Below are 22,535 nucleotides of genomic sequence, written 5' to 3' on the forward strand. Positions count from 1 at the left end.
GTAGCCAATACGCCAGACATCTACACCCACGGTTTATTAACCCTATATCATACTTCTGATCACAATGGGGGACAGTAGCAAAGGTAAATCCAAAGAGCGGGATAACCGTCAAGATAGGGAGGGCCGATCAGTAGGCAGACAAGTCGATCCGTACGATCCCAGATACATGGAAAGAACTCTAGCAGAAAATAGAGCCCGGTGCTCTTGTGGAGATACCCAAGCCTGCTCAGCCCCACGGCACACTCGAGACCCTGGTCCATACGGCAGCAGCCAAGCGGCATACAACGCAAGCCTCCTGCGACCTGCAGACGAAGTATCCCCTGAGAGACGTGACCTTCACGATCGAGTAACGGGTTGGATGCAAACACCAAGGTAAAGGGAAAAGCAAAACCCTACTTACTAAGTACTGGGAACTAATAAATCGGTAGCTTTCCGGATTCGGCTCCTCCTACGGGGCAGCAGCAGTATGCATCTCCCTCGAGTGCCACCTCTGGGTTTGTCGCAGGACCCAGTACCACAGCCGCGTGGCCTACAGACCCGAACACGATGGCCCCAAGCGACGTCGCGAGCCACTACAACAAAAGCGACGGAGCGAGCAGACAATCTAGCCGCTCGTATAACCCTTCTAATCCCGCGAGCCTCTATGACACGGGCCCCAATGTTGTCTTGAACGAGAGACGGATGCGTGAGGAATTTCGGAATCGGGTGATCATTTCCGAAAACCCAAATCAGCGCCGTAGGGAGCAAGAAAAGGAGCGTAAAGAAGACAAGCGACGTGGGAAGGAAAGAGCCCAGTAAGTAACATTGCTGGATATTACGCTCTAGTATGCCTTAGTGCTTTAGGGGCTAACGAGGTGCCGATGAAGGCCATCTCCACACTATATGAGTTAGCGGTGATTTTTTATTAGCTTTTAGTTGGCCAGTATGCCTAAGGTTTACCTTAGGATGTTGTGTTGAATGCGAGTAAAAATTTCCTATCTGGGACACATGCCTTGCTACCTTACAGATGATTTTCTTGCCTTATAGAAAACAGTAAAAGATGAACAGGTCTGCATATGCATGTTTAAGACTTCTTTATTACTCAGGTCTCGAAGGTACTGAAAGTAGTGTCCAGCCGTGTAATAGCAGTAAATCCAGGCTATCGTAGGGGTACCCTCCAGTTTAATGGGGGTAGGTCGCTAATATGTAATAATAATAAAAATAGCATAGAAACATGGTGCGGTGTAAACCTTAGGCTTTTGTGTTGCCCGGAGGGTAACCTCTAGTTAATATTACTAACTAGGTAATATCAACACACGAAAGGATAGTCGAATGGGCTTGCCATGTGAATGTACGCCTTTCTTACTTTTTCGTCCATATCTTTCTTAATCCGCCGAGGGAGTCTTAGGCAATGCCTAAGCGCTGGGGCTAGTTGTTGGCTGTTGATGTATTGGTCTGCCTGTTAGACTTACAGTCTCTCTAAAGTAAATCGAAGGGAAAGGCACAATAATCTTCTAGGAACTCTCCACAATACGAATGGCCCTCTTTTCATTTATTCCGGTTTGGTAATCGTTCTTTAAGGGGCTGCCACCCCTTTTCATGGGTGAGTAATAGGTACTTGAGTAGTTGAAGATATTCATTACAGGGGGAGTTATCTAAAGATAAAGACGGCATAGAACCTTACAATGAACCCCTCCAAAATTAAGAAATATTAGCTGACTGCAATGAATTAACTCTTAACTGGAGGTTACTAACTTCGGACCGCCAATCCGTTATTTGAAGGATATTCGTGTTGTTGCATACACCTAACGTTACGTATATCCTTGGATCATCAAGACATTTAGATAATAACTACCAGCTATATCAGTGGTTTAGTTCAAGTTAGGTTTGCGGCTCTTCGTGTTTCAATATAATTACCTAGGTAGGCAAGTTCTCATTTCTTAATCACAGCCTCACAACTAAATCATGTCCACTCTTAAGAGATTTCGGTTCGAATTATTAGTAACTTCTTTTTGCTGAAACTTGGAAAAAGATCCCTGCCTGGAATAATCTGCAGATCGGTCTAATATTTTACAAGTCTGTTCTGAGCTTAAAATTCCAGGCTTTGGGTATGAAGACGGCACATTCTACATATCCTGATCATATTAGGGATCCACCAAAGTAATGTGACGGGTTACCATTATAGTTCGAGAGATTTTAGTCTGTTTCTACTGTTAGTAGGCTGTGTAAAGAGGTTGACGGAGGTTGAGATAGTGTTCGGACTTATACGGAATAACAAAGGGTTGTTTTAAATCTCTCTTCATCGGGGGAACTCCACAGTTCTTGTCAATCCAATCTGCCAATGGCGGAAACTGGGGATACGGCCCCGTATTTTAGAACTTACCTAACCTGACCCATAAATTTAACTTTTGTTCCTGCGTCTCTTGGGACGGAGTAACTTCTTTTCGACTTATATCAACAAGACTTTAATTTAAAACATACCTACATGTACCGGCTTATATTAGGTACCTGTTATAGAGGTATCTGGTTAAGTATAGTTAAAGTCTTTAAAAGTAACTGCTTTCATTCGTAAATAGTTGCTGATTTCGAAACAATTGGCTGATGCGTAGGAGGATCGCTGTCGAAATTACTCCAGGTACGTACTGCTTACTACCCCCACCACGGTAGCCAGGGATAGAGCGTTATGTCAATATGCACATCAATTCATAAGCGAAAATCGTAGACTACCTCTTAAGCATTGTACAACGGTTGGAAGAACATATTAAATAATGTCTAAATAGTAATATGTGTTTGGCCTAGCCTGTCAAAACAACTTGTCGATATTTATTTAGTCTTGACCGATTATCTCTTATATAAGTTTGTCAGATACCTAACCTTAACTACCTACCTAAGGTAGATGCATGTACATACGCTTGATGGTGTTTACGGATTTGTACGAAGTACGAACAGCTGGAACAGGTAGGTCTCGTATTCAAATGGGCAGCTCTTATTTGTACCTGACAAGGTCGCGGGGCTGTGTGACCCACCTTTGTTGGCGACCAGTCTGCACTGCCTCTTCAAGGGACATTGGATCTAGGTACGAACCGACGGTGCCGTTACACGCTGACACGCCACAAGGTTGTTAGGCGGTAGGCAGTAGGCAGTAGGGAAACCACACATTGCATTTCAACTGCTACCTACCCTCTTCCTATGTAGACCTTATCGAGGGAAACCACCCCCCGGCTAGTTGCTTATTGCTTACCAGCGATTTCTTCCACACCACGTTTTCCATCACCGTTCACTCGTTTTAGGTGATTGATTCTTTCTTCGGCTTCTTTCTGCTTTTTCCTCAACCGCCTCTCCACCTCCACCTCCGCCTTCCGCCGCCCCGTCGCCCCGTATTTTGGTGGTGCATTTCACTCGCTTTTCTACTAACCCTTACCGTGACGTCGTGCGATCCGACCTGTTGACTACCATCCGACCGAACCGAAGCGCATCGAATTTAGGCGTTGATTGCACGATTTGCATTTTCTGTTTCCGTGGTCGCATTAGCTAGACTTGATCGAATTATCAGATTTTGGACGAAGAAAACCAATGACAGCTTACTTGGATTCATGAATTCGACTATTTAATAGCCAGGACGATGAGGTTTTCTATAGGATCACCGCTTTTGGCGGTCATCTCATTCGCATCGATCATCCTCCCCGTGATGGCAGCGCGACTTCTCCAATCTACCTCTCTTAATATCTGCCAGGAAAACTCTGGATTCACGGCTAGTTTGTTTAGCGTTATTTACAACCCGGCTACCAACAAGGCTTCTGTGAATATCTCGGCCATCTCTACTATCGAAGCCAAGGTTGTATTCGATGTTGAAATTACAATATATGGCTACTCGTTTATGCGCACCACAATTAAGCCTTGCGATCTTGGTTTAGCCGGATTTTGTCCTATGAGTGCAGGAAAAACGTCCGATCCCTTTGATATTGATGTCCCAGGCGCTGCATCTAACATCCCGTCTATCGCTTACGACTTTCCTGATCTCGATGCTAAGGTTAGGATTTTAATCAACGCAACTGATGGTGCTCAAGCTGGTCAAAGTGTTGCTTGCGTCGAGGCACTGGTTTCGAATGGACAAACGGTCAATTTAATCGGGGTTAAATGGGCCTCGGCTATAGTGGCTGGTTTGGCTCTTGCGTCGTCTGGATTCCTCTCCGGGTTAGGACATACCAACGCTGCTTCGCACGTCGCTGCAAATGCCTTATCGTTGATGGGATACTTTCAGTCACAGGCTATGATTGGCCTCGTGGGAATTCCTCTGCCTCCTGTTGTGCAGGCGTGGACTCAAGATTTCCAGTGGAGTATGGGTATTATCGATGTCGCTTTCAGTACGTCAACTCATCATCATTCTCTATATAATACCGGCGAACGTAGTTTTGCTCTTATGCAGAAGTTTCAATTATCCAAGAAGTATCTGTTAACATTTAATCTTAGTGCAACGCATATTCACCTGGTATCAGCGCTCAACAGGAGGTACAGTCTCTACATTGATCACGCAGGCTGATTACTATTCAACTGTATCCGTAGAGGTACAAAAGCGCGCAATTGATCTCTTCGACCGCGGGACAGCAATGATTCCTCGTAGCATGGTGGAGCACGGTTCCAAGCTCATGAAGCGAGCAAATGTCATGACCTCATATGGGAGTTACATCGTGTACGGCATCCAACGTGTGGCTTTTAAAGCAGACATTGAAACCACGAATCTATTCTTGACAGCAATTGTATTTTTCTACCTTGTCATGGTGGCAACTACCCTGTGCGTGGTTGCTTTCAAAGGAATATGCGAACTTGCCGCGAAGCAGAAGTGGATAAAGAACGACACTTTTCTAGAGTTCCGCAATGGTTGGCGTGAGTATTCCTCAAGTTTATACTGCGGTATAGCTTCCTATGCGAACAACGTATTAATACTAATTGCCGTATGCTCATAGGGACCGTACTCAAAGGCATCCTCTTCCGAATGGCTCTCATCGGACATCCACCAGTAACAATCCTTTGCCTCTGGGAATTTACTCAGAATGACTCTCCTGCCTTGATGGTTATAGCCGTATTCTTCCTCCTCCTTGTCAATGCCGTACTAGCTTGGGCAGCTTATAAGGTCGTCCGAATTGCGCATCGTTCAGTCGCGCTTCACAGGAACCCGGCTTATATTTTGTTTTCGGATCCTCAGACACTTAATAAGTGGGGTGAGTCATTCTCTTCTTCTAGATTTCTATAAATGCGGTTGTCGTTATATAAGATAAATATATCCTACCTTCACTACTAACTGGATGTGCTATAGGTTTCCTTTACATTCAATTCCGCGCCTCCGCCTACTACTTCATCATTCCTGTCCTCGGATACACCGTTGTGAAGTCTATATTTATTGCGTTTGCGCAGAACTCTGGCATTGTTCAGGCTATCGCATTCCTCCTCATTGAGGCTGCTGCTCTCATTGCATCTGCGGTATTGCGACCTTGGATGGATAAGAAGACCAATTCCTTCAACATTGCTATTGCGGTTGTTAACTTCATAAACGCCGTCTTCCTCCTCATCTTCACTGATGTGTTTGACCAGCCCGGACTTGTTACCGGTGTCGTTGGTGTTGTGCTCTGGATCCTGAACGCGGTTTGCACGCTGATTCTCCTGCTCATGCTAATCATCACTACTGGCATTGTCATCTTCAAGAGCAACCCAGACAGCCGCTACAAATTTATGTCTGACGATCGTACTTCTTTTATGAAGTCCCAGAGTCAACTCGCTACTTCGACTGAGCTCGATGCTCTAGCTGTGACCGCCCGAGGCGAGAAGCCTGGATATTCATCTGGTCTTGACCTGGATGACGACGGAGACTCCAACCCTCGCGATTCATTATTTCGGGGGCAAAGCCCGATAGCTAATTCGACAGCTAATAATTCCCACCACGCTCCTTCGCATATCGCCGCGCCTCACTCGCCTAACTCGCCTATCGACCCGATCAACAGAACTGCCAGTCCGTATAACGGATCGGTGTCTTCAATATCGCGTTCGCAGAATAGTTCCAGCCCGGCTGGTTTCAAGCCACCTGCTAGCCCAAGGTAAGAAACTGTTATAACTGCTACTTTGAATCATTAACTTACAATTGTAAACTAGTCCGTGGCAGCGTGGAGCTGGCTACGACCACTGAGGAGGCTCGTCCAAGCATTAGTAACAATAAACCAAGAAGCCATTAGCATTTTACATGACACCTATTAGGTTTATACGCATGTACTTCTATACTCAGACACGGACTAAATCACCTTGAGCGAGGCGAAGGAAATCAAAGGATATCGAAAGCATGTTGCATACGTTTAGCGGATATGCGTTTTTGGAGGAGCAGGGCGCGATGGAAAGAATTTCTAGCATACGTGGCGTTTGGGTAAGGAATAATGCTCATAGCTGGTATTGTATTGCACAATTTTTGATTCGTGATGTATATTTTGTCCAGACTACCCTTTACTGAATTAATGCTTGGCTGTGTAGCTCTGAGCATTTTACCTATAACGTGGACTATGTTATTAAAAGTTTTCGTTTCTATGTTACTTTAGGGACCATTATAAGGTTTCTCGATCGCACACTTATTATTGAAGGAACAATATATTACCTTTATCTTTTATTAATCGCTTCTGTTACCCTAACCCAATATCTACCCCTATTTAAATCCCAGCCGGCTTTCTAATTCGGAATACCCCTTTATTAAACCCCGTATCCCGCTCCTTGAACCTTTAAGCGGTCGCTAATTAGCAGCTGGCCCCTGATTCTCACCACCGCCACCAGCGCTTTTGCTGCCGTCCTTCATCCTCAGCAGCATCGCTCTCCTTAACCACCTTCATAAACACCGACTCCATCGTCGCAGCGGAGATAGAATAACAGTCGATACCTAGCTCCTCCTTGCGCGCCTCCAAGGTCTCGATTAGGTATCTTGTGAAGCTGCGCGTTGCATGCCGCCCCTTTGTAATCGCATCGTCGGTAGGCGAAGCGCTTGTCGATTCGGGAACCCTGCTATCGGCCGGGACCACGAACCTAACCTGGCCACCAAGGCTCTCGCCTTCGAAGCGCAGTGCGTTTTTAAACGTGCGGCGCACCCATTCCTCTACGCCACGCATCTCCTCTGCTGTTGATAGCGGGGCGCTGCGCAGGATCAAGTGTATGTGATACTCATTACTATGCGTCTTACGTAGCGCCTCCGTTGTACCAACGGCCAGGACACGGCGCGCCACGATTGCCGCACGTGTGGCAAGCGCATCGGCCTCTTCCATCGAGTGTGTTGTTAATAAGACGGAGCGACCGGGCGCCACGGCGGCTAACGTACGCCATAGTACGCGCTTCGACGCTGCGTCCATGGCCGAGCTGGGCTCGTCGAGGAGAAGTACTGGTGGGTCACCGAGTAACGCGATGGCAAGACTTAGTTTACGCTTGTTACCGCCTGAGAGCTTGGCCGCCATCTTGCTTGCGTGTATTGTGATGCCGACGCGGGCCATCACGTAGGATACGGCGCCCTTTATGTCTTCGACGCCTTTGCATCGCGCGTAGAATGTGAGGTGTTCGCGGACTGTGAGGAGATCTAGAGCGTCGAATTGAGGACAGACTGTGATATTCATATCATTAGTACTAGTACCAGTAAAAAAAGACAGGGGGGATGGAATAGGGGTAACTTACCACCAAGGTGCTTTTGAGCTAGTCGCTTGTTTCTGAGCACGTCGACGCCCTCAAGATAGATCCGACCACTACTTGGTGTTAGGTCACCGCGGATCATGTTAATCATAGTAGTCTTTCCGGCGCCGTTGGGACCTAGTAGAGCGAGAATCTCGCCTTCTTGGAGGCCAAGTGACACATCGTCAACCGCAACATTAGGTCCAAACTTCTTTGATACGTGAAGCGCGCGAAGGAGATCCATCTCCGATGCAGCCACACGAGCGGTCTCAGCGTCAACATCCGGCCTTCCTGACGAGGAGCCGCTTTTCTCTGTATCGTCGATGACTGGTGGCAGGGGCTTAGGCTTCGAGATACACGCGAAGCTACCGCCTTCAAGCCATAAGAGCAAGCTGAAGAGGCCAATTATTTGGATGATAAGCAGCATGATAGGCCCTCCAAAAGCGTAGAATGAGCCCGGGTCTGTAACCATGTCCTGGCCTCGGCAACGGACAATATACATGTTCAAACTCACAGCCATGCCTCGCATAAGGTTCTGTATAGGGAAGATAAGACCGAGTCCGTAGGCGGTTCCGTCGTTGGCCATCTGATTGGCACCGTCCGTCATTTGAATCACCTTGATCTAGGGTTAGCGTAGATCCAGCCTTGACGTTAGGCTCGAGAAGGGGCATCTTACCAATAGTGCAATGATCGAGATGGCGTACATGATAGCCATGAACAAGATAGAGTAAGCAAACGCCGCTGGCTGCGAGCGGGACATGAGAGAAATCAAGTACGCGAAAAGGATAGCCGCAAGCCCGTAAAGCGCTTGTATGAACCAGATGTAGCCTATACCGAACCATGGTGCGATAGGAGCGATTAAGGCGGTACAGACTGCGGTGATCACCAGGACGAATACGAAATCGAACATCCAATACGAAAATAGCAAAGGGAACGGCCGGACACCGTTTGAATATTGAAGCGCCCGTACTTGAGATCTGCGCTCGTATGTCGGGTACAGGGAGAAGAAAGCCGGGTAGAGCGCCTGAAGGAGGCAGAAAATAGTAACGTAGAACATGCTCTGCCCCCCTTCGGCCTGGTGATAGGAGCGAAGGGTAGACAGGTAGCCTGCTACGCGCTCCCCACTGCGGACTTGGTTAACGAGATTCAAAAGGCCGGAAGCGCCCGAAGATCCAGACGTCGCGGAGTAGGCGACAAGCGGCTTGGTGTTATTACCCATCCATGCCGCGCCGCCGTACGAGATATTCGCGGTGTTGGTACGAACGAAGTCCTCGAGATCGTCCCGGCTATCTACAAGGTAGGGCCCGCCGCCGTAGCCGCTGTAGCGGTACCTGCTCGTGGAATTAATTATGTCCTCGACCGTACTGTTTGCGGATGGAGGCCCGAGTGCTAATGCGTATGTAGATGTGTAACTCATACGGCTATCGTATGGCGAGAACGAAATTAGGCGATTGCAGTCGGGAATCTCGTAGTCCTTGAGGAAAGTCCCGATGGCATAAGTTGCGATGATAGGAATGGCGAGGGTGAAGAGGTAGGCCCACCAGTTTGAGCGCAGGACCTGGATCCTCTTTAGGAAGAGAGCCCGGAATTGCTGCGAGTATGTAATCCATAGAGGTGGTTCGACATGTGGGCTTTTCACCCTGCTTGGCTGAGAGTCTGCGATGGAAATCTCCTCTGGTGTCTCACCGATGAGTGTATGAGGCTCCTCGGAGACCTTTAGGAACACATCCTCAATGGTGGGTCCGGTGATATACAACTCTGAATCACTTGAGTTCTTTAAGAAGGCTAGAAGTCCCGCAGCGGACGTCGAGTCTGGCGTCCTGCAAATGTACCTATCATGTTGTTGTGTCACTGGGTATGGTATGCTCGATATATCTTCGGTCCTTGGAATATGGACGCGATAGCCTCCGCCATATTGGTTCTTCAGCTCAGTGGGTGTTCCTTGGCACTTAAGTTTCCCCAGTGTAATGATTACTATGTGGTCCGATAGTACTTCACATTCGTCAAGGAAATGTGTAGTAAGGACCATAGTTCTCTGGGATCTCTCGCTAAGAACCACGTTCCAAATGGCGCGACGAGATAGGGGGTCAAGACCGGAAGTAACTTCGTCCATTAGACAAACAGAGGATCCGCCGACCAGCATACAAGCTAATTGGAGTTTTCTCTTCATGCCGCCGCTCAAGTTCCTCGCGAAGCTGTTCTTCTTGAGCGCAAGGTCACATTTTTCGATCAGTTTTTCGAGGGCCGCTGGATCCTCGGTATTGCCTTTGAGAGAATTCCAGATGACTAGATGCTCATAGACAGTCAGGTTGTCCCACAACACATTACGCTGCGGACAAATACCTGTATAAATTAGTAAAGGACCCTAGTTCCAATGCAATGATGTAACTTACCCAATTGCGATGGCGAAGCATTGATGTTCACTTGGCCCCCTGTAGGCACTTGGAATCCAGCTAGCATGTCTAAAGTTGATGTTTTCCCAGAGCCATTAGGACCCAACAGGCAAAGGATCTGGCGTTTCTGACTGACGAGGTTCAACCCATCGACGGCTTTCGTTTTCGGAGTGCGGGCACAACAGAAGAATTTCTTGAACCACGATGGCCGATACTGTTTCTCCAAGTCGATAGTCTCGATGGCGACATGGGAATTGGCTGCTTCCGGAGTGTCGTGAAACGTTCGACGACGGTGATTGTTCCCGTGAAGAAACGTCTCAACCAGAATGGCTAACAACGCGTAACCAATGATTTGGACAACCAAGATAATCCAGAGGAAATAAGGGCCGGCGAGACTAACCCAATTGACGCCGTGCCCCTGACCGCTGACTAGTCCCATATCTAAGCTCGAGTCTGGTATTGGTTGCTGCATGTTGAGGCGGATTCCAACAATTTCGGCCTTAGCTATAAAATTGAAGAAGTAGATGTAGTTCATGCTAGGAAAGAAGAACGACAGCGCAACGACCTGGCCAAGAGGAGCAGGTTCTGCTAGGTTTTCCGCGAAGGCAGCGCAGATAGCTAGTAACCAAGGGATCAACGAAACCCAAAGACTAGCAAAAGCAAATCGCTTGAAGAATGCGGCCCCAAACACAGATGCACTTGTGATTGCCCATCCTGTGAATATCTGCCAGAATATCGTAATAGCCGCGTTTTGGCCGGGGTCAAGGAGAGCCCAGTATACTAATCAACGTTAGAGGCGACATTAGAAGCTAAAGCTAATAGCAGGTCACTTACAGGCTCCCATGATAATCCATAGAGGAAGGTATAGAATATCAAATGTGAAGACATAGCTCAGAACCCTCGGCCAAGCACCTCCTCCGCCCATTGCGTCGATTAGGTCCGACATTCCAGATTCCCTCTCGGACGCTATCATACCCGCAACGTGGTGGCCAACCGGGATAAAGGTGATGTAGTAGACAAAAGACAAAAGGTATAATGCCAGGATGATAAAACCCCTCCTTGACTGCTCATCCACTTCCTCTTGTGTTTCAGACGTATAAGGCATGAAGTCCGGGCTCTCGGTTAAGTTGAGCATCGCATTCTCGATAGCTAGTTGCAGGGGTAGATAGACCTTGTCGACGGCGCTGTTCGTGTCGAAGACGTTGAAAGACCAGTAGTGGAGGCTGGGGTCTGTTCTGATAGTATAGTTCCATGTTGCGTTGACATGTCCGCTGAGAGGCGAGTCCTTGAAGATTACTACCGCATGGCATGGCGAGTTTCCATGATAATCCACCGGACAGGTGGCGTCGATCTTGCTAGAGCCATCCAGATGAATAAGTCGATTCGAATCTAGGGGGTCTGTAATCTTCTCAAGAACAGGCTGAAAGTCGGACCCAAGGCCAGGCTCTTGAACCAAGACAAGCGATTTCGAATTACTCGCCATGCTATCGGCAAGGCTGCTGACGGAACGAGGGTCGGCGATTCCATATCTGTTGGTATCCTTGGAGAAGTTCTGAACTTCGAGCAAGAGGACCAGAACAACTATCGGGAAGAGGAGAGATCGGAAGAAAGTCGAGCGCCACTTTCGAAGAACGGCGATGAGGAGGTTCTTCCTCGTCAACGCCCACGTCTGGCGCCCCAGCGATTGTAAATTCATCTTTATAGAGACGACGACGAGAGCTAGTAATAGATTTTATCCCATACGCGTCATTGAGTAGGTTGACGCTATAGAACAACCGACCGAGTTGTCAACTATGTATCATTGAGTGTTCAAATCGGGGGCGGATATAAATCATATAATACACATGATACGGCTCAGCTCCGAATTAAGATTGGCATTGGCCAAGCCCCTACGGCAGTATACCATTTGAGTGTTTATTATTACACGGCATTTCTGCGGCAGCATTTGTAGTTACAGATCAAAGATTGCATGCTACCTCTGGTGTTACATACCGAATAGTAAAATGAGCCTCGTTGGATTCCCTGCCAAAAATATGATATTCTTTTACGCATTCGAGAAGCAAATTATCCCTATTATTCGACACATTCCGATACGCAGCGAATGAGAGAGCGTGGATATATGAAGTTGACATCGCTTCGCTCTGATTCTGTAATATTTAGGAGTGTATCCTAGCATGAGCAAGTCGCGGTTGGGTGACTTCGTATTCTGAAATCCCAGGCAGCAGGATTCTTTTCACTGGGACTGGGAACAACAACTCGTGGGAACCTGGAGGATCCCGCTATAGGTAATACAGAACGGACCAGGATTCGTTGCGAATCAGCCCAATTACCCATCATCCTGCTTCCCGCTCTTGGTAAAAATGTAGAGAGCCAATGGCTGAGCAGTGCCGATCAATCCTCGCTGTTAAATATCACTTACGCGATTTATTCGCAAAAAGCAACCCAACTTGGATATGTTGTATTACACACATATAGCAGATTCGAAACATTCACCTGCGTTGGAGACTTTTTGTCACATTCTTAATACTATTAAATTTCCATGGCTTATAGTAATATTGGATAAATCTATAAACAACAATCCCCTTAAAATGTTTAGTATCTTGAATACGGTCGTGTCTGTGGGTAATATCATCACCTTTGTTGGCACTATGCATTAGCATTAACAGTGTATTTGAATGTGTTCTCCCCACTCGACCAAGAGTTCAATGTTATAGCCTATGGACTGAGAAATATAGAACGTAGACGACGATCGTCTGCTGAAGTGCCCAATAACCTCACGTCAACGATATCCTCGTATGTATGTTACAAATAGTAACGGCGCATTGACTGATCCTCGACTTGGGACGTTTACTTACATCACGAGGCTTGATATACCTGAAATTCAAGTTAGCAACCAAATACGAAAGAATATTGAGGTTTCGAAAATATGATTAGAATTATTTTGTTCAGGTAAACCCAATCGTTCACATCAAGGTCGAGCGACTCAAATACAATCTAGCATAATAAATTGGAGATGTCATCATGAAAATAATTTTCTCATATTCTCGAGGAAATAAGCCATTAACTTACTAGTTGATCAATATCCCTCGGGTTTTGGAGCATACTCTGACTCAAAAGGAGTCGGACCGGAGACACGTTCACACCTTCAATTGGAGAAGGTAGAGATGTCTACATTGGATGTATGCATATTTGCGGTTGGGGATGCTTTGATACCGTTAATTTCTGATAGATAGGTACGGGTATTGGTAGATCACTTACCATTACTGCTTGTTCGACGGATCAGGAATTTACGTACACATTATTACCTCCTTGATTCTTCACCCTACTGTGGTCTTAGAATCGGTCCTCTGGCTTCTTCCACCCTGCTAAACGGGTAACTTCTCCGATAGCCGATAGCACGTTATCAACAATAACTTTTACCATGCCCTGCCGCTTACTCTTCCCGTCAACGTCGCGCGAGGGTTGTTCGGTACCGATTGTGGGCAAAACGTTATCGCTGGCAGAGAGACTAACAAATAAGGCGAATGGGATAAGCCACACGCACAAGCCAAAGTACGAGGCGATCTCGGTGAAACTGGGTACATCCGGCTGGTCGTACATTGACGATAGGCGCGAGTATGACCGTTGCTGCGCCTCGGAGAAATGTTGGAACCAAAAGTAATGATTGACCAGTACCAGCACTGCCGCACAGTTAGCAACCCTTAGATCTAATAGACCTAGCCTCGAATGAAACCACAACAGCATTAACATACCACACGAGGCGATGAACAAAGGGTCCGTTAACTTGACGAATGGGAAGCGTCGCATATTCCCGAGGTATACAATATGCGATACGATCCCCATTAGGCTCAACCATAAAGGGAAGCCATCGACAAGCCAGAGTATAAGCTGAAGTCCGATGATAGAGTAGATGAGTTTAGTTAGAAGTCGTTTCGCGATGACGGTATGTTCCTCGACTAGTTCAGAGAGGTAGTAGAGGCCGGAAGCTATAGAAAAAGGTCTTGTGTTAAAACGGGGATTTGAAAACAACATATAGATATCATATCTTGGGAAGTTAGACTAGGATATATCTGATATACCTAATATATCTGATATATCTTTGTTTGTGATGAAGAATATGATGCCAAGAGCATACCTACCTATAGCCAGCGTCAGAAAGCAAAAGCCCACGATGGAGCCGAGATACCCAACGAGAGGTAGAATCCACATTTTTTCGTAGTAGCAGCTATGAGAGTATCATAGTATAACTATTTGGTAAAGAGGGAAATGAAGTTGGTTACTACTTATGTAAGGACAAACATGATGACATTTACGAAAGGCTACATTATCTCGGCCTTTGTGGGATTGGTCCGGATGAACCGACGCGACCAAAGCTTGAGGAATTGAAAGCGTGGCCTTCCAAGGTTTTTTCATAGCGGAAACGGCAATTCGATTTTCCTTATTATTGCACTTCGGGCTATAATATCTCATATCTCGTCTGATAAGAGATAAAAGATAAAAGATAACGATAAGAATCGAGTCTGCCCCACAGAAAAGTTCGACGTCGGCGCATCACAAGCAATTGGTAAAATGCGACCCATTATCAATATCCTGTTCCTACATTAGATCAGATACAAAGTAGCGCGATACCGAACTTTGAACCAACACAACCCAATTATTAAGTCACAGTACTTCTCTATCTAGATACCTAACGTATGGTAATCCTTTGCGATTAATTATTACAATAAACCAAGACCAACATGTCGCGGCCAGAGGACACACTGTACGTAAAACAGCCCCTCCCCCACCAAACAAGAATATCGTCACTCTGACCCGAATATCAAGGTCCGCCGACGTCCACTACAATGATTCCGAAGCGCGCAAATACACAACGTCTTCCCGAATACAGAATATCCAGGCATCTATGACACATCGAGCTCTCGAGCTTCTCGACCTATCCTCACCCTCTTTCATCCTCGATGTCGGCTGTGGAAGCGGCCTATCGGGCGAGATCCTCTCCTCGATACCCCCCGAAGAAGGCGGTCCACACGTATGGGTAGGCATGGATGTGTCAGCTTCTATGTTGGATGTTGCGCTACAGCGGGATGTGGAAGGCGATCTACTACTAGCCGATATTGGGCAAGGGGTTCCCTTCCGAGCCGGCACGTTCGACGCGGCTATCAGTATCAGCGCGATACAATGGCTATGCAATGCCGAAAGCAGCGACGTATCCCCCGCGGGACGCCTGTCAAGGTTTTTCAATGGTCTATACGCAAGCTTGAAGAGGGGTGGGCGAGCTGTGTGTCAGTTCTACCCGAAGAACGACGAGCAGAAAAAGATGATCACGAGCGCGGCGGTAAGGGCTGGCTTCGGTGCTGGTTTATTAGAAGATGACCCGGAGACCAAGAATGTCAAGGTCTACTTGGTACTTACAGTAGGCGGTGGTAATCTCGACGGGAATGGAGGCGACATCACTGGGGTAATCAAGGGCATGGAGGGCGTTGATGTGTTGGACTCAAGACACGGTAGCCGCAATGGTAAGGGTGAGATTAAAAAGGGGAGCAAGGCGTGGATTATCAAGAAGAAGGAACAGATGGAACGAAAAGGAAAAGTTGTCAAGGCTACATCCAAGTACACGGGACGAAAGAGACGGATTGCTTTCTAAGTTCAAAACGATATCCTTTGTGCATTGCGCGGCGTATGGGAGTTATATTACCTTGGGTTGGTCAAGAATTAAAATCTATTTCTATTTCTGTGGATCATTTCTGGTGCTTCTATGAGAACAAGTCTTTGGTCGATATTTTCTGTATCGCTAGCCACGCCCCTTTTATATTGGCCTAAACGATCTTCTTCTAGGAAAAGGGGTTTAATTTAAGCTCATATGCTAATATACCCAGGTACCTAGGTACTCTATGATGCAAGGTAATACAGCTTTGAGTTACACCCCAACACTCTCTTTTGAAGCCCCTTTAGTACCATTTTACGTTAATTTCATAGATCATTTATGCTCTTAATAATAGTAATTAAGTGTGACAATTGGGAAGTCTAGCTCATATAGGCATATTAGTCTCTGCACACGAAATATCCTCTCTAAATAGACGAAAATGGTCTTTTCCATGTTTACCCCTTTCTAACAAATATGGTAAAGGAAGCACATGTACCATACCGCTACTCTACTTCTGTGACTCTGATGTCCCCTTGTTCAACCTGTAAAGATCCCTTGTGCTGCTTCGCTATAGGGGTATTTTCAAGATCAATTTCGATAACCTTGACAGAGTCAACTCTAGGCGCTAGAATGATAGTCCCTCCCCGTACCGACGTCGCTGCAGATCCCGCACGATACGCAGCAGGAAGCCACAAAAGTCTCTCGCCCCCTTGCAAAACCCATTCATCGTTGACATAAAGACAACTAAAATCTCTAGCAGTAGATGGGACTGGAAGGCGACCGCGGCTACTAACTAAGTATTTGTTATCTTCGGCGAAAGATAAAGCGAAGTCGTATTGATTAATAGGCAGTTTTGTCACTTCATCTGTTCTAGGGTCCCATATAGAAGCTCCAGCAGAGGTTCCGAGAAGAACCTTTCCATCTAGTGCTATCGAAATTGGGCGAATCTTATCGGTCATCCGTAAAGTATGTATCAGATTACCTTTAGCTGTATCCCAGATGGCACATTCAAACCCATATTTCTCGAATGTAATTATGCGAGTACTGTCTGGCGAGAATAATATGTGTATATATTTGTCGTCGAACGGTAGACTTGCTCTTACTTCCTGCGTGTTTATCTGGAGCAGATAGACACAAGATGCTCCCTTTGGACGGAAGGCTACCAATGCACCGTCGGGCGACAATCTGGGCTTCGCACCAGCATCATATTCTGTGGAATAGGAAAAGTCGGGCATTTCCAGGATACGTAAGTGTAAGTACGGGACCTCAGACGGGTCACCGTGCGTTGTCCATAAGATAACCTTGCTATCTGCCGAAAATTGAATAACTTTCGGAGAATGATTATTTTCAAATTTGAAATGTGCGCGCTCTTGCCAGGTCCCAATTTCTAAAATTTGTATTGCATCATATAAAGACAAGGCTAAAATGTCGCCATAGGGTGAAAAATGAATAGATTTGGCGTCTTTGAAATGCCTAAGCAGCTCGCCTGTTGCAATATCCCATAGTGCTTGATACGATGAGTAGGGAGAAGAGACAGCAAATTTGTCGTTGGGAGAACATTGCAACTGATGGGGAATTTCTATTTTGATTTTGCACTTCTCCATGTCCCAAACTATGGTCTGTCCATTGGAAGCCACCATAGCAGTGTTACTAACATGAATAACTGCAATCTCATAATAGTATCTCAATTGGGGGGCTCTAGCCTTGCGTTTAGTATCGTCTTTAATAGTAATGTCCAATAACCGAACGGTGCGGTCATATGATGCGATCGCTAAGGTTTCTCCGCTAGGAAAGAACGCCATATCACATAAACCTTTGCCGTAGGTTAGTTTACGTATTTCTTCCCCAGAAACCGAATTGTGAAGGTATATTACCCCGATATCGTAGCCGATCGCAAGGATGTTCCCATCGGGCGAGAATACAACTGATTTTGCGTACCCCTCGTGGAATATGTCGATAGGCGTAAACCATGATTTAGTATTGTGTATCTCAACTGATCCGTTCCCCATTGCCAACGCCATTGTAACACCATCGGAGGAGAATGCAATTGATTCGATCATTGCCGCGTAATTAAAGTTGGCTGCTAACTCCCCTGTACTTATATTCCACACTTTTATGACTCCTTTGTCATTATGGTAATAGTCACAACTCCCTACTGCCACGAGGTTACCATCAGGCGAAATCGCAATTTTTTGTCGATAAGATTCGGGAACCTTGTTCGCAAAGGCGTGTTTCTGTGTCGATACATCCCACACAAAACACGCTCCGTCATCTGATACCGAGGCCAATAATTTGCTATTAGGCCATAGAGAAAAAGCCACACTAAAAACATTGCCCTCGTGGCCTAACATATCTAAGGTTTCGCTCGTCCGCACGTCGTATAATCGAATTATACCAGACGTTAGGCCTAAGGCAATGGTTTGTCCATCTGATGATATCGAAACTGATAGAATAATTTCACTTAATGAATACCCAATCTTGGCAATTTCAGTGCCTGTAGTAGCATCCCAAAGTTGGGCCATGCTACCCGACCGCGTGACCATTGTTTTGCCATTCTGGGAGATCATAACCGACCAAACAGAACTGGCGTGCTTAATAGCCAGCAATTCAGCACCCCAGGTATCATCTACAGTGGGAAGCTTTGTAACCCACTCGGTGAGTGGCTTCAAAAATAGACGTCGTATGATGCTAGTAGAGGGACTGAACAAAACTGGGGAATAATACACCTGAAGAGGAGCTTCCCGAATAATGTGTATATTAGACATAATAAATCGGTATATGTCGTAGAGGAAATTAGATAATTCTCGACTTTCAGATGTCTGAAATAATTAGTACCTATGAAGATTATAATGAATAGGAGTCCGAGGTTGTTTAGGTAGGTACTCACATTGACCAACGTCTTTAGATGATTGATTGTGTGAATAGCGCTTCCAGCCTCCCCGATCAAGCTGAGTGTTTCAACCCAGTTCAGAATGTGCTTCTGCAAGAATTTATGAATTATTCCATCGTCAACTAAGATATCCTTGGGTAGCTGAGTCTCCTCAATTTGTAGGAGATGATTAACCCAGTACTTGCAGGCATATTGCAGATGTGGTTCGATGGATCGCTGTACTAAATCCGGTGGAATTTCTATAGAAAGAACGCCCGGCTTTCGAATGTCACACATATCCATATGGAGGTGTTGCGACATAATGTCGAGACACCTTTCGAGTAAGTGGAAATGCACCATGGATGGCTCAACAAAAAAGCCTGTTCTCCCACATCTGTGTTTATCCAAGAGAAACTCGCGGAATGAGAGGTGTACTAGGCTGATTGGTGATTTACGTTCCTTTGGGACGTCGACGATGGACCCTATATCTCGAAGGCATTTTTCCACACTAGATACTGGTTTTTTCGGTATCGTAAACTCGGCCAGGGAATCGATTGGTAGGGGCCTGAATAGTACCACGATTAACCGCAGGATTTCTTTCAGCAAGAATTCTTCTTGCTTTTCAACTTCGTCCAAGTCCTGGGTATTAAAATCCAAGACTGCACGGTATATGTTGTCCAAGTTGGACTCTAGGGACTTCGTGTTGTAGGTTCCTTCAAGAAGCTTGCGCAACCGCTTGTTTGCTATATCTGTATTAGCGATATTTAGGAATTTACAAGCAGTCGCCGCGTAAATGAATAGTCCACCAGTTTTTTCAACAAGCTGGCGGAAATCTTCTGGACTAAGCCGGTCCGAACTGACCCCGTTATATTCCCAGTTATTGTGAAGATTGCTCTTGAAGAAAGTTGTTATGTCATTGCTGGATTTATCGAGTATAATTTTCGGGAGCTCGAGTTCTTCATGAGATTCCTGTATTGATTCGAAGGCTGCATGAATGTGACTTTGGTTCCTACTAGTTATAAGAACCCGGACTTGAATTCCAGATAGTTCTCCAACTCGTGTTAACGAATGGACAATATCTCGAACATTCCTTTTCATAATTCCGGGTTCTTTATGCCAGCACTCATCTAAGGCGTCAATGATTAATATGAGGCGTATTTGCGGAGATGAATCTTCAATCGTTTTTAGGGGTTTCAGGATTAACTCTTCCCATTGTGTTTTTAAGTCTCGCGAACTTATATCAGGACTTGCATGTTGCTTGATAGCATTGGCTATCTCATTTTCCAGACCGAGCGGCTTGTGAGCTAATTGGTGTGCAAGGGTTGTAAATAACACCCCCGCATGGTTCCTATTGTTGTCGTCCTGTTTGAAGAAGAAAGTAGCGCCGAGATATATGTTACCGAGTAGCTGTGAATCGCCGCTAAAGGAGGTTTTCTTACTCAAAGATGCAGCAACCGTTTGAGCAATAGTGGATTTGCCCGTGCCAGCCATGCCATGAAGCCACAAAATTGGCTTTGTAGAGTTCTCTATCCAGTTTTGTAGGCGGCTCAAGATCTCTGACTGAGTACCTGGCGTGCAGGGTTGCCGTCCTGCATCTGAGGATTCGAACGCTGCGGAATGAGCAACGCGTAGATGACCGAGATGTGAAGCTTGTTCAATTTCCTAACATGTGCGAATTAATATACAACAAGAAGATATCAGTGGAGATTTGGCCTTACTTTTATGCTCTCTATAGCCCTGTTGAAAGCCTCTAAGAGCTGTTTACTCTTAGACAGAAAACACTCAAGCCTCCTATCTATCATAGTAGTTTTATGGGAAGATAAGGCTTGTGTATCTCCCCTGATTTCTTCCTCTGTGGCCTTAAACCGGTTGGCAGTTCCTTTCCAGTCATCTTTGACTTTAAGATCTCCCCAATACCTTCCGAGAGCGGAGAGGTTATAGTGTACGAGAATTGAAATCTGATATTTGTAGACATTGTAGTAAAGTTCTACAATCTTCGACTGGAGAGAAAGGACAGCATTATGATAGCTTTTAGGGGGGCTAGGTGAAAGCGTTAGAATATATTAGAAGCTCGATAGAAAGATGTCCATACTTTAAGTCTGCGGAAGTTGGCTGCAAAAAGTCGTCTGCTATGAGTTTGCAGCGGACCAGAAGGGGTAATATACATTCAAACCCTTCTATGGCATCTTTATCTTGTTGCAGCATCGTATTCAAGAACTGGACCATTTAGTTTAGCTCAAATAATTGAGTGGGGAACTTATATGTCGGCCTTGACTTACAGGAAAAACGAACATAACACCAGCCCATCCTAGTGCGGCAAAGGGTTCTGATGAGATGGCGGTTGCCACGACATCTTTGGTAGAAATAATGAACCCTATAATCTTCTGAAGTTGATCGCGAATAACGACATCCTCCCCTCGTACCTGGAAGCTGAGTCTCTGCTTTTGGGTCGCCTCTAACTTTTCTCGGGCGAGCCTTTGGACCTGTTCTTGCCAGTCTCTATCAGCAGGCCGTGGCTCGTTACTGTCTACCGTAAGTTAATATATAATATATCTTTGCGTAGCAATATCAACTCACCTGTTTGTCCTAAATAACCCTCCCCCAGTAAAAGTTGGTTGTAGGCCTCCAAGAGTTTTGGGTCCTCTTGGCCTACCATTTCGTACGCTTTTGTCCAAAGCTTGTCCGGGCCTAGAAGCTCTTCAGAAATACTTCCACTGATGTTGCCAGTAGGCGCTTCTATCCCGACTTCACTGTCCTCTATGTGAACGGCAGGACTGGACTGTGACATGTTCGATGGGTTGCCGTTATCGGGGTTTGTCGGGTCCATTACGCTACACGGGTTTTCTGTTCGAGATGATGTCTTCGTGATCACTATAGTTAGGTAAACATAACCAAAGACATATGCCTACTCATAGACACCTACTTTGGAGTGTTCAGGCCTTTCTTTTCTCCTGAAATAATTCTTGGCACGATATTTGGCCTTTTTAGCATTACGCTTAAGCCAATTTTGTTCGTTCTTCGTGGGTTCCATTATGGATTACGAGTAACAGGTACCTAAAGTAAGATTTAACCTGTGAATGAATTCAATGAGAGAATATCATAGGATTTATATACGGACCGAATAAATGATTTCCATTAAGAAGGGTAGAAGGAGCAAAAACGTCGGGCGTCGGTAACCCCCGCATGAGACTCCCTCTTTCTTTTTACCTTGAAAAACTCTGGGTTGCGCAACGCGGAACGCTCTTATTCGTGAATTCATGGTCGAATGATAAAATAATCCGGTTTTCTGGTGGCTGATAAGCATCGCTAGGTATAATATGGCGGTAAGCCATCTATATTTGGCAGACGGACCGCTATACGAATTTTGGCGAGCGCGTGGCTGATACAGTATTAGTAAGTAGAAATACGTATAAAATATGGTGTTAGGGATCTGAACATATCAATAGCATAAGGTGTGTAAGAGATGGATTTAAGGGCGAGGACATGCTTATTTAGCGAGATTGATATAGAAATCATTTCATTGTAGTATTTGCTTGGAAGTATCTTAAAGAACTGGGATTCCGCCAGAAAGCAAATTGGTGGTTAGTTCTATATTGAAAGGTCACAGGAATAGCGCGCTGGATATCTTAAGCAAATATAGGACGCTATTTCAACATTGAATACACCTGCAGGCTATAATTTTAGGTACTTGCCAGCTGCTACTCGTTAGTTCTATCCACAAGAAGTTCGTATTTAGTCAATGTACGGGACATGTGAACATGTCACCGCTAGGTTTGATACAGTAGATCTATCAACGCTCTTAATTTAACTACCACTCACGAAACCGCGTACTTTATCGCATGATCTCAACCCTACCATGACGCCTAGAATTAACGCTTCACTCAGAACCATAGCTCTCATGGTCTTAAGTTAATCTAAGTTCACTACTGTTCTCGACAAGGGTTGAATTGCCATGGTTTTCCGAAAG

General features: G+C 45.8%; 6 protein-coding genes across 6 annotated transcripts; 3 read left to right on the forward strand and 3 right to left on the reverse strand.

Annotated features, from left to right (window-relative positions):
* Positions 1–798, forward strand: F5Y00DRAFT_267431 (uncharacterized protein; the record flags this gene model as incomplete). Its single annotated transcript, XM_048012068.1, has 2 exons — positions 1–372; positions 429–798. The coding sequence occupies exons 1-2, from the start codon at positions 65–67 to the stop codon at positions 796–798; spliced, it is 678 nt and encodes a 225-aa protein (XP_047870125.1). The 5' UTR covers positions 1–64.
* A 2,275-nt stretch (positions 799–3,073) lies between these two features.
* Positions 3,074–6,625, forward strand: F5Y00DRAFT_222527 (TRP-domain-containing protein). The gene is made up of 5 exons (XM_048005733.1): positions 3,074–4,343; positions 4,450–4,863; positions 4,944–5,198; positions 5,294–6,068; positions 6,124–6,625. Exons 1-5 carry the CDS (start codon positions 3,602–3,604, stop codon positions 6,155–6,157), a joined length of 2,220 nt encoding a protein of 739 aa, XP_047870126.1. The 5' UTR covers positions 3,074–3,601; the 3' UTR covers positions 6,158–6,625.
* Positions 6,626–6,741: 116 nt separating this feature from the next.
* On the reverse strand, positions 6,742–11,751 carry F5Y00DRAFT_267433 (P-loop containing nucleoside triphosphate hydrolase protein; the record flags this gene model as incomplete). Its single annotated transcript, XM_048012069.1, has 5 exons — positions 6,742–7,597; positions 7,669–8,278; positions 8,339–10,005; positions 10,056–10,835; positions 10,890–11,751. 5 exons carry the CDS (start codon positions 11,749–11,751, stop codon positions 6,771–6,773), a joined length of 4,746 nt encoding a protein of 1,581 aa, XP_047870127.1. The 3' UTR covers positions 6,742–6,770.
* Positions 11,752–12,788: 1,037 nt separating this feature from the next.
* Positions 12,789–14,429, reverse strand: F5Y00DRAFT_222530 (transmembrane adaptor Erv26). The gene is made up of 5 exons (XM_048005734.1): positions 14,195–14,429; positions 13,808–14,041; positions 13,314–13,735; positions 13,125–13,259; positions 12,789–12,929 (listed from the first exon to the last, which is right to left on the reverse strand). The coding sequence occupies exons 1-3, from the start codon at positions 14,262–14,264 to the stop codon at positions 13,389–13,391; spliced, it is 651 nt and encodes a 216-aa protein (XP_047870128.1). The 5' UTR covers positions 14,265–14,429; the 3' UTR covers positions 12,789–12,929; positions 13,125–13,259; positions 13,314–13,388.
* Positions 14,430–14,592: 163 nt separating this feature from the next.
* F5Y00DRAFT_222532 (S-adenosyl-L-methionine-dependent methyltransferase) lies at positions 14,593–16,121 on the forward strand. Its single transcript, XM_048005735.1, has 2 exons — positions 14,593–14,817; positions 14,880–16,121. Exons 1-2 carry the CDS (start codon positions 14,795–14,797, stop codon positions 15,697–15,699), a joined length of 843 nt encoding a protein of 280 aa, XP_047870129.1. The 5' UTR covers positions 14,593–14,794; the 3' UTR covers positions 15,700–16,121.
* On the reverse strand, positions 16,088–22,130 carry F5Y00DRAFT_3132 (WD40 repeat-like protein). The gene is made up of 9 exons (XM_048013466.1): positions 22,005–22,130; positions 21,920–21,947; positions 21,492–21,854; positions 21,146–21,428; positions 20,848–21,095; positions 20,661–20,785; positions 20,287–20,608; positions 18,587–20,230; positions 16,088–18,518 (listed from the first exon to the last, which is right to left on the reverse strand). The coding sequence occupies exons 3-9, from the start codon at positions 21,597–21,599 to the stop codon at positions 16,203–16,205; spliced, it is 5,046 nt and encodes a 1,681-aa protein (XP_047870130.1). The 5' UTR covers positions 21,600–21,854; positions 21,920–21,947; positions 22,005–22,130; the 3' UTR covers positions 16,088–16,202.
* Between the last annotated feature and the right edge of the window lie 405 nt (positions 22,131–22,535).

Source organism: Daldinia vernicosa, assembly GCF_022497035.1.
Source record: "Daldinia vernicosa strain CBS 139.73 unplaced genomic scaffold F5Y00scaffold_1, whole genome shotgun sequence".
Classification (NCBI taxonomy): domain Eukaryota; kingdom Fungi; phylum Ascomycota; class Sordariomycetes; order Xylariales; family Hypoxylaceae; genus Daldinia; species Daldinia vernicosa.